An 11,850-nucleotide genomic window follows, 5' to 3' on the forward strand; every position below is an offset into this window, starting at 1 on the left:
AGCAATTCTTCAAAGTTCCGAAATGTGCCAAACATGGTCCGAATCGCTCCTGAGCCCCCCGGGACCTCAACCAATTATATCAGCAAGTCCTAAAACATCATGTGAACTTAGTCGAGTTCTTAATTCACATAAAAAAATCAAAAACACGACTTGCGCATCGATTCAAGCTTAATGAACTTTTGAACTTCTAACTTCCACATCTTATGCCCAAACCTAACAAATCAAGTCCGGTTGACCTCAAATTTTGCACACAAGTCATAATTTACTTTACAGTTCTACTCCAACTTCCGGAATCGGGATCCGATCCCGATATCAAATGTCTATTCCCAGTCAAACCTTCAAAAATCTTCTAATTTTTGCCATTTATGCCAAAATGACCTACGGACCTCCAAATCAACATCCGTATACGCTCCTAAGACCAAAATTACCATACGGAACCATTGGAACCGTCAAAACTCTATTTTGGAGTTGTCTTCATACTATTCGAACTACGGTCAACTCCTATGACTTGAACTTTCAATTTAGAGACTATGTATCCCATTTCACTTCGAAACTCACCCGAACCCGACACCAAGGACCCCAACAAGTCAAGTAACCATAAAAAGAGATAAAGGGAGCAATAATTAGGGGATTGGGGCTAGCAATCTCAAAACAACCGGCCGAATCATTACAGAAGTAAAGAGGTTACAAATAGTTATTGTACCGGCCAGATTTGCACTGATAGTAGCTTTAGAATTAGAGGCACTAGAAACACCCTGCATGGACTGGAACAACTAAACTAACTTTTTACACTGCTCTTTGGTGAAACTTTGGCTGCTAGCAAGGTTAGTAATTGTATTTCCTACAGTAAGAGACTCTTCTGTATTTGCTGAATTGGCATATTTATTTGGTGCATTACTTCCCTTCCTCTATCTGTTATTGTTTCCAAACTTAAAATATTGTGGATATCCTACTAGCTTGTAGCAGTCCTCTTTCACATGTCCTGATTTCTTGCAGTACCTGTAGTATACATCATTCTTTTTTCCTTCTGCAGCATGATTTTGACTCCCCCATTAGGTTCAAATACCTTCCTCTAGGCTATCCACTTCTGACCATTTATAAGGAAAGCAGATGCATCAGTAGAAATCTGATTGCTAGAGTGTACCTGCCTTTGTGCTTCTTCATGCAATACAATAGAATAAGTTTGTGTTGTAGTAGGAAGTGGCTTTATTATCAAAATATTTCCTCTTGTGTTGCTGCAACTGTCATTTCACCCATGAGAAATTGGATCAGCTTCTGGTCTTCATTTACCTTACAGTTGTGAGACTTTGCACCGCATTTGCATTCACAGCTACAAGTCATAAAAGTGTTGAGCTCCTTCATTTGATCCCAAATCTTCTTTAGTTTATTGAAATATCCAGCCATATCATATGATCCCTGACCGATATTGTTTAGTTCCCTTTGCAGCTGGAAAAACTTTGTGCCATCTGCTTGTCCATACCTTTCATCTAGCTCATTCCACAATTCTGCTGTTGTTTGTGAGTATGTAACACTTTCTGCTATCTCTTTGCTTAGAGAGTTCAATAGCCATGCAAGCACCATATCATTACACCTCTACCAATGCACTAACATATTTGAATCCTTTTGTGTCATGGTGCAGGTACCATTAATAAATCTAAGCTTGTTGTTGGCAAACAAAGAAATTAGAACCGCCCCTCTCTAGTTGCCAAAACTTGTGCCATTAAAACTGGTATTAATAAGGTGAATACTAGGGGAGTCTGAAGAATCAAGAAAATAAGGGTGTGATATATCAATTTGCATAATAGTACTATTAGCAGGCTGTCCCTCAGTAGTGATCTAAAGAGTCAGAGGATTATATGAAGATAAAGAAAGCTGCAGAAAAAGAAAAGAAGAAAGAAGAAGAAGAAGCAAGGAAGAAATATGAGGAAACTTCAAAATGAAAAAAATGGATCTAAGCTCTTGATTCCATAAAGAAATTTTAAAAATTCATTGTAGAGAAATTTTTCTTGTATTAATTTTCTGTGTATTCTATACAGTGTATAGTTATCCTTATATACAAGAGCCAAAGATGCTACTGATGAGGCAGGCCCAATCTGTTATAACTAACTTATAATAAACACTAAATAAATAAATGTAAAAGAAATTATCTACATAGTTCTATTACAAAACTATCCCAATACATCTTTCCAGAAGTTCACAGTTGTATCCTTTTGATTAAGTCCACGTGTTTTCATCTTGACTCTTCAAAATAAAACCCTGATAAACACTTGGTCAAGTGCAGACAACCATAGTTAGGTCCCGTAGAAATTAGGTCTCCTCTAACTTGTCTCTTCCTGCTTTTCTCTATAAATTACCGGCGCCAGAAATGCTAGAAACATTTGTATCGGCAATATAGTTATATGACCATTTATAAAATGTACTCCTTGATACTTGTTTGTCATCAATTTGATGCTTTTCCCGCTCTATATAAAATGCAGGAAAGTGTCATTCATGTTCTGTTAAGATGAATCAATTAAATGTTGGTTTTCAACAATAAAGTATTGAAAAACTAACACTTTTTTTTAAAATTTTTTTCAGATTTTCTAGACGAATTATGCATCAGCAAAGATAGTTTTGTTACTAATCAAAAATACCTTCTTAATGGTTGGTTGACTTATGGAATATCATATATGCTAATACAAATTTTATGAAAATATTAGTAAATTTATGCACCATATTAGAAATATGCTAAACTTTATTAAGTAAATTTTCTTCAAAGCAACATATTAGAATAAAATTGTACTCCTTCTATTCAACTATTAGAGCAACGAATTAGCAAATATTAAATTATCATAACATAAAATTATTTATCCATAAATCGGTACAACTAAATTTGTCTGTGGTTTTTACCCGTAAATCGGTATAGATGGGCCAATTTGATCCAAAAGATAATAAATTAATTGATTGATATGTAATATACTTGGCTCAAAATGTAGAGAAAAAGATAGATTCAAGGAGCCCTGGAATAAGGTTTCCGGGCGCAATGATGATAAGATTCACAAACCAGAGAGGAAAAAGATATCAGATCCTTGTATAGAATGTATCGAATGTATTCCAAAAAAGATGCCTCTACAATGATGGATCAACCTATTATTTAAAGCTCAGTGGATATAATAGTCGGCCCCACCACTAATGACAATTATTGGAGTGTGATAATGGAAACCTAACGGTAAATATAAATGCTGGGATCTCATTAATGAGCTGTCACTCTTTAATGATATGGAATATTCTTCATTAAATGCTATCGGACGCAGCATGCTTAATCCCTTTATGGGCTTCCCCTTTTCGATGACACATGAGATGATTGTGCCCGATTTTATATCCCTCCTGGTTTTGACTCCATGTGTCCCCTTCTCAGACGGCCACGTAATATACTATATTTTACCCAATATAGATAGTCTCTTTGCTTTTCGGTAATATAACTTTGTGTTACCGGGAAGTTAGTGAGAATTCTCTTTTGGCGGGAAATACTATAATTCCTTTTGTAGGTCACTAACGATTGATTAGACCTTTACCCCTCCGCATTTAATGCCTAGAACACACGTCCTCTTATGATTTAGCGCGCCTGCTGCCGGTTATCGAGGTAATTAGAGCCAAGTGTTTTAGTCACCCAAAAATTTACCTAGACGTATTAGCTCCCCTCTCTTTTGAGTTTTACGAGTTGCTTGATCTTCAACATTGCATTCTTACTCCCAAAACTCAGAATTTCTTCTTCCTTTCTTATAATGGCTTCTTCATCTAAACGTTCTGGCTCTTCAAAAAGCAAAAGCAAAATGAAGATTCTACTCCCTCAACAGTAGGTTCCATAATCCCCAAGAGACTTAATGTTTTGAAGGATTTTGAGGAGAAATTCCAGAATGATAACCCCCGTTCATGGGCAGTTAATTGGTACCCGTCTTCCATTCGTCTTTCTAGTATCCCTATTGTTAAGGAAGACTGTCGTTTCCCCAATTTGGACATCATTGATCCCAATATATCGGAGCGAGTGACCCTCCCCAGAGAGGGTTTCACATATTTTTATACGTATCCATTTACCTTGGGTACATTTTCTTTGATTGGGGAACTTGATTCTGTGATAGTGGAATTTTGCCTCCACTATCAGGTATTTTGGCACAGGTAAGCCCCTCTGTGTGGAGGATGGTTGCCTGCCTTCGGCGTTTGTGTTCTGAAACCGGAGAAGAGTTGTCCTTGGCTCATATGATAAATTTGTATTCACTCAAGATCTTCCGCGGGGGGATGATAAATATTTACAAACATGGTCACCATGCTTTGATATCAAGCATGGATTATGATAATGACCAAGTATGGATGGAACGATTTGTTGCAGTTGCTTCCGGTGATATCATTCCAATAAGGGCCTCATCCTTTTCGGTTGCCTGGAACCGTTCCCGTAAGTTCCTTTTAGTACATTCTCCCTCTCAAAATGCTTTTTATGCATGTATTGATCTCTCAACTTCTGTATGCGATAGCAACCCGATGGGTCCCACCAGTGGTAGAAGGCTTAGACTGGTGGGTTCAAAAGATCTTGGACATCATCACAACCGAAAGCCGCTTGTTGAAAGAACTGTCCATTAAATACGGGTGGAAGGCCAAAAATTATGGTAACTATAATTTGCTATGTTTCAGTTTTTGCGTATGTGGATTTTGGCTGAATCTGATAACTTGTTTGTCAAATTAGGTCTACCCCTAGGCTCAGTCAAGATCCCCGAAGAGGATGTCTTGGTCGACCCTGCTGATGCGGCGAGGCTGTTCCGGGAGGCGCTTGCTCTAACGGGTGCTTCCAGATCTACTTCGAGTACAAATATTTCTTCACGGAGTCCCCGGCCAGAGAACAAGTAACCAAAAAGAAGGCGTTCTTCTGCATCTGGGGAGAAGAATAAAAGGGCAAGGGTTGATGCCCCCGAACCATCTTCGGTGGCGACGTTGGTCGGTCCTCCCTCTGGGCCAGTCATAGACACCGTGGTGATTGATGATGAAGAAGCTAGTGACGATGGAGTTTCTCTTCATAGAAGATAATGGTCCTTATCCTCTCAACAGGATGCTCAACCTGTTGAAGCAGTCACACTGTCTGAGCATGATGTCTCGGCACTTTGGGGAGAGTTTGATTTGGTGGAAAATGCCAACTCCCGTTCACGGGCCCCAATCACTGTATCCGGTACTGCGAGGCAGAGTACCGAGTCCTTATCATCCTCGGTCGGCGAGCACCCAACTATCAGTGCTGCCTTTGGTGTAGTTGCTTCCCCTTCTTCTTTTTTTACCAGCTTTATCACCACCTTCTTCGCCACCAGCAACTGCTACATCATTTCCATCTTCATTATCTCCAACGGCTACACCTGACCGTGCTGAAGGCGTTCCTCTTCCTCAGTCCCATGTTCATGGGAATTTGGGGAAAAATTATGCTGCCCCTTGTGAAGATCCTCAGATGAGGAGGAATGTTACCCTTTTGGTCTCTACCAGGTGCAACCTTCTTTCCCAGCCGATGGAGCTTGCAAATAATCTGAAGCCCTTGGCTTCCGAGAAGGATTAGGAAAAGATTCAAACACTTTCGGGAGAGTGTTTGTTGAACAATGGCATGCATAATGCTGCAGCGATATGCTCCTTTCTTTATATGCTTTTTTGTTCAGCTTCTGAATGAGTGCATTTTAATCTTTTATCTTTTTTTATCTTGCAGGCCAATTTCCTTGCTTCCGAGGGCCTTCAAAGGTTAATCTGCGAGAAGAAGGAACTCTCCTCTGAACGGAATCAGCTTTTGGTGGAACGGGACCAGACTGTTCTTCTCCTCTCAGAGCTGGAAACCAGGGCTACTGAGGTCGATCTTTTGGAAACCTGTTTGCAGCAAAGTGAGCAAGAAGTGGTGACCTTCAGCCAGGAAGTTAGGCCGCTGAGAGCCGGCTTTGATGAAGTCAAGGCTAAATGGGCTGAGGTCCAAAATGCCATTCTTGCTACCAAAGATCGTGACATTGCTGCTGCTGAAAGGATAACTAATTTAGAAGCAGCCTTGAATTTTAAGGCCGAAGAACTTGCTGTCGCGAGGGTAAGACATGCCCGAATGGAGGAGAGGCATAAGAAGACTATCGAGCACAACATGCCCTATATCTTAACTGTCCACGATCTAGATGTCAGTCTTCGAGCTGCTAGGTCCACTCGAGACAATCTTTCTACCGAGATCACCAAGCTCAAAAAAGAACTCAAGCACCGAGAGGCTTTCCTCGTTGTCGTGAAAACTTACGCCAGTACAATATGGGGAGAAATTCCTTGGAAAATGCCAAAACTGGCGTTATTTGATATTGATGCCAAGATTACCAAGGCACGTGAGCTTGAGTTGGCTGTAAAAAATGGGCTCCCAGTACGGTCTGACGCTCTAGGTTTTTCTGATTCTGGTTCCAAAATTTCAGATTTTGAAGAGGAATCGGAAGGCGATGATGTCGAGTACCAAGCCGGGGAAGATGTTGAGCCATCGATTGAACCATCCACTGCTCCTAGGGACATAAATACTTCTTTTCCTCCTGATTCAGGTAATGCTGTAGCTTAGCTTTTCCTTTCCTTATTTTGTATTTCTTTTGGCACATTCCTGTAAATGAAGACATATTTTTGCTCAAATATTTGATTGAGTCTTACTTTTTCTTGCATATATGTGTATATTTTTCTATATGTGGTATGGGATGTATTTTCTTTGATGCACTTTTTGTCTCTTAGAATTATCCCTTTTCATGAGGGTTTCAATAAGTATTTGCGCAAGTTTGGTTTCTGCGTCTTTTTCATACATGGTTTAGGGTGTATTTTTCCCCGATAGCATTTTTGATTCCGGGCATATATTCTTCCGGAATAAACCCTTTAACATGAGGGTTTTAATAAGAAAGGGCTCTCTTATGTTTACGGTGCTCTTGAAGAGGACGTTTCATTTTCATTACGGCACTAACATTTGAAGTACTTTTTAAACTTTCAAATAATAAAATTAGCTCATCGTGTAGACAAGAAACAAGACAAAATGAAAAGGATTTCATTTCACTCCTTCCATTTTCATAGTTTACATAGGGATTTTTCTATGTAGGAAAGAAGGTGCCATGACTTATGGCTATCTTGTTTCTTCGGGGTTGGCTGTACAGTCCTCGGTCTCGATGATGCATGGCATTCAGTGTTGCCTTGCCGGATCTTCATTACCGGTTGACGTGGCATTCAGATTTGCCTTGCCGGATTTTTGTTCCCAGTTGACGTGGCATTCAGAGTTTCCTTGCCGAATTTTCGTTCCCAGTTGACGTGGCATTCAGAGTTGCCTTGCCGAATTTTCCTTCCTAGTTGACGTGGCATTCAGAGTTGCCTTGCCGGATTATCGTTCCCGGTTGATGTGGCATTCAGAGTTTCCTTGTAATCATAATCATATCATTATCCCCCCTAGTGTTCTAACGCATAGAATGCATGTTGGAACACTGGAAGTCTTGTATCTTTGAAGGTTGCACCGATGAATTACTACGTAACCCTTCGCTCAGTAACATATTTTGCTTTCCCCTTAGGAATTCATGTTGTCGAGCGAAAGAATGCATGACAATTCTCTAGTGCTTTGTGCTCGTGAACGATCGTGTGACCTTTGTTTGGTAGCAAACTTAACTTCCCGGTAGGAATTTGCTAATGAAGCAAAGATTACCTTAGCGCCCCCGAATGAAAACTTGTCATCAAAAGGTCTTATAAATGTTGTTTTTGTAGTATACTTGCGATCGCTGCCTCGTTAAAAAACCTTGCCTGAAAAAACCCAATTCGGATAAAAAGCAGAACGAAGGATAAAAGAGTACAACATATACTTTCCATATGTCTATTGTTTGTCAGCAGTAATAGTTTTTGAGGTGGGCCACGTTCCAGTTGCTGGGAAACTTATCTCTGTTGTGGTTTTTAACATGTATGACCCTTTACCGGTGATAGCTAAAACCCGGTAAGGGCCTTCCTATGTAGAGGCTAATTTGCCGGCATTGAGTTCTCGGGTGTTTTGAGTCACCTTCCTCAAGACCAAGTTCTCTACTTTGAAGTAATGAAGGTTGGTTCTTTGATTGTAATACCGCTCCATCCTTTGCTTTTGAGATGCCATTCTGACATGTTCCAGGTCCCTGCGTCCCTCGAGCAGTTCTAAGTTGATTAGCATTGCCTCGTTGTTTGATTCTTCATTTGCCTGGGAATACCTTAAAGTTATCTCCCCAACTTCCATCGGTATCAAAGCTTCTGCGCCATACACGAGGGAAAACGATGTTTCTCCTGTGCTTGATTTGACGGTTGTTCGGTAGGCCCAGAGTACCCCCAACAATTCCTCGGGCCAACGGCCTTTTGTTGCTGCTAGCCTTTTCTTTCGATTTTGCATAATTGTTTTGTTTGTTGACTCTGCTTGTCCATTTGTGCTCGGATGGTATGGTGAAGAGGTAATCCTTTTTATCTTCAAATCTTCAAAGAATTTTGTGACCTTTGCGCCGATAAACTGTGGCCCGTTGTCACATGCAATTTCCTTACGTATTCCAAACTTGAAACGACCCGACCGGTCATTTTTCTTTTAAGAAGCCCATTCTCCTAAATAAGACTCTTCGTATGTGCTTGTACTATTTTGTAACTTGTGGGGGTGGTTAGTTCAAGATTTGGAAGGAATCGGGTTAAAATCGGAACATTTGGTTCCTTAAGGTTGGCTAAAAAGGCCAAGTTTGACTTCGTTCAATGTTTTGAGTAGACAACCTCGAAATCAAGATTTGATGGATCCAATAGGTTCGTATGATGATTTCGAACTTGGGCGTATATTTGGAGCGGGTCTTGGATGACCCGGGAGCATTTTAGCGTATAATAGTGAAAGTTGGTTCTTTGTAGGTTTTTGAAGTTCTTTAAATTTGGTTTGAAGCAGGTTTTGGTGATATCGAGATCGAAATGGAATTCCGAGACCAGGAATAGTTTCGTAATGTCATTTAAGACTTGCACACAAAATTTGGTATCATTCAGAGTAGTTTAAGTATGTTTCGTTGCGTTGGGAGTAAATTGAAGAACTTGAAGTTCATATTTTGATTCAATTGGTTTGGGGTGTGATTCTTAGTTTTGTTGTTGTTTTGTGTATTCTGAGAGTTCTAGTGAGTCCGTTTTATGATTTCAAACTTGTTGGCATGTTCCGGTGGGGCCCGTGGGCCCCGGGCGTTAAACGGACATGGCTCGTATCAATTTCGGACTTGAAAGCAAGTGATGAAGCTTTCAGCTTCTGGTGTGATCGCACCTGCGCTTGGCCGGCCGTAGGTGCAAGCCTGTAGGTGTGTTGGTTGTGTCGCAGAAGCGGTCAGAGGACGAGTGGCAATGGACCGCAGGTGCGAGAATTGGTGCGCACCTGCGAACCGCATGTGCGAGTTTGAAGAGTGCATGAGCGTATCCCTCCGCAGGAGCGGCCCCATTGCCGTAGAAACGGGACTGTAAGAGTGGCACTCCCCTCCACAGAAGCGACCCTCGCTAGCTTGAGAACTCTACATAAGCGGCCTAAGCACCGCAGATACGGTACCACAAATGCGAAAAATTGCTGAAGGCAGTGGGTGTTTTAAATCGGGGTTAGAGCATTTTTGCTCATTTCTTACACTTCTTGGGGGGAGATTTTGGAGCTGGTTAGAGAGGGATTTTTCATCAACTAATTGAGGTAAGTAATTCCTATCAAATGTGAGTTAAATACATAGTTATGGGTAGATTATAACATGTAAATTAGTGAAAATCTTGGGGTTTAGGTGAAAACCTAGTTTTTTGATAGAGAGGAGATTTAACCACGAAATTTGTTATGTAATCTAGTAAAAATCATATATTTGAGTTCATAATGTTATGGGTAACAATTTTCTCGAAACATTTCCGGAATCCGGGCACGTGGGCCCGGGGGGTGAACTTTAGGAATTCTTCAAATAGGCTTGGGAAAACACTTTAATAGTTAAGATATTAAATTTTGAACATGTATTGATCATTGTATATAATACTTGACTAGTTTCGAGTCGTTTGACACCGAATTGGGGGCTTGAGCACAATCTTGGACCGAAAAGTGGGCTTTGAGACGAGGTAAGTCTCTTTTCTAACCTTGTAAGAGGGAATTAACCCCATAGGCGAACTCAATTGAAATGTGCTTCTATTTGTAGGAGCTACGTACGCACGAGGTGACGAGAGTCCGCACATAGCTACTATTTATGCTTATGTCCGGGTAGTTTTAGGTTTACGCCATGCTTTGTTGGCACCGTTGTTTGATTATGCTTATTAATTGCTTTGAGTAGAGCTGAGATTGAGGATTTCTTTCAAGTTTTAAGAGTTCCAATTAAATTTATTATTTTGGAAAGAATTGAGGAATAATATGATAACTTGAGAAATTCTATGTTCAACTGCATCGCAAGTATATTCCGCGAACAAGGTAAATTTCCAGTACTCTCATGGGAGCGGGCCGATCGCCTTGGCAGGTTAATAGATGCATCTATGGTTCCCGCCGTTCGACCATCGGTAGTGCACACAATATATTTATATGCATTTTGGATCAGGCTGTACGTACTCGGCATAACTCGTTCGAATGTTACCGGTACTCCCATATGTTTGATATTGCTTCATTGGTTTGATATGTTAAAAGATTAAAGGAAACAAAATAGTTTGGTAATTGCTATTCGGTGGAAGGATTGGCTATTTAAATTCTTGTTTTTGGGTTCTATTATCATTTCCTTATTTTTGTTTTATATATATCCCATGTTTAATTAGCAGTTGTATATATGTATATTGTTGGCCCATAAGTGTCAAAGTCGACCCCTCGTCACTATTTCTTCGAGGTTAGACTAGATACTTACTGGGTACATGTTGTTTATGTACTCACGCTACACTTCTGCACTTGATGTGCAGGTTCTTAGGCAGGTACTTATGGATATCAGTCCAGTGCGCACACTTGATTACCACTGCGAGACTTTACGGGGAGCTGTCTTCCGAGCCCGTTCTGTAGCAGCCGAAGTCTTCTTTTGCTTTATTCTTCTGTCTATTTTGTTTCAGACAGTAGTGTAGTAATCTTTTGTATATTCTATTAGTAGCTCATACACTTGTGACACCCGATCTTGGAAAAACAAATTATGTTAGTAGGCACTTAATGGTTTTTGGGTTATTTATCTTATCTCACCTGTTTTTAAAATTTTGAACTCTCATTTTTCTTTTATTATATAAAAACCTCCATTTCTTATTTGTGCATAATTTAAAAATCAACTATTTTAAATCGTTAAAAGAAAGGTCACATAGTTTGTTTAGAGTTGGCTTGCCTAACGACAACATTAGGCGCCATCACGGCCTCCGGGAGAATTGGGTTGTGACAACATGGTATCAGAGCACTAGGTTCACGTAGGTCTCACAAGTTATGGGCATGCCTAATAGAGTCTTGCGGATCAGTGCGGAGACGTTAATACTTATCTTCGAGAGTCTTTAGGGTGTTAGGAAACTACTCCTTATTCATCTCCTATCGTGCAGTTAATTGTGTACTAAGTTTCTTCCTCTGATTCTCTCACAAATGGTGAGAACGCACACGACAGACGTTCCTGACTCGGGAGGGGCTGCTCTCCCTGTTGCTAGAGGCTGAAGCAGAGGCTGGGGGAGGGCACCCACCCGAGGTAGGGGATGAGGAAGTCCTAGAGTTGCCCCAGGCGTACCACCAGCGGATCCAGTAGGGGATCCTATTGCTGAGGAGCAGGACGAGGTGCCCGCAGCAGAGCCAGCCCCGGTTGATTTCATGTTAGCATCGGACTTTCAGGAGGTCATGGGCCGTATGCTACAATTCATGGATACTATGACCCAGGCTGGTTTATTTCCAGTAGA

The 11,850-nt window shown here is 40.7% G+C and overlaps 1 protein-coding gene across 1 annotated transcript; it reads right to left on the minus strand.

Moving 5' to 3' along the window:
- Positions 1-1,212: 1,212 nt before the first annotated feature.
- LOC138901108 (uncharacterized) lies at positions 1,213-1,581 on the minus strand. Its single transcript, XM_070188843.1, has one exon. The coding sequence runs from the start codon at positions 1,579-1,581 to the stop codon at positions 1,213-1,215; it is 369 nt and encodes a 122-aa protein (XP_070044944.1).
- Between the last annotated feature and the right edge of the window lie 10,269 nt (positions 1,582-11,850).

The sequence above is a fragment of the Nicotiana tomentosiformis genome, chromosome 11 (assembly GCF_000390325.3).
Source record: "Nicotiana tomentosiformis chromosome 11, ASM39032v3, whole genome shotgun sequence".
Lineage (NCBI taxonomy): Eukaryota > Viridiplantae > Streptophyta > Magnoliopsida > Solanales > Solanaceae > Nicotiana > Nicotiana tomentosiformis.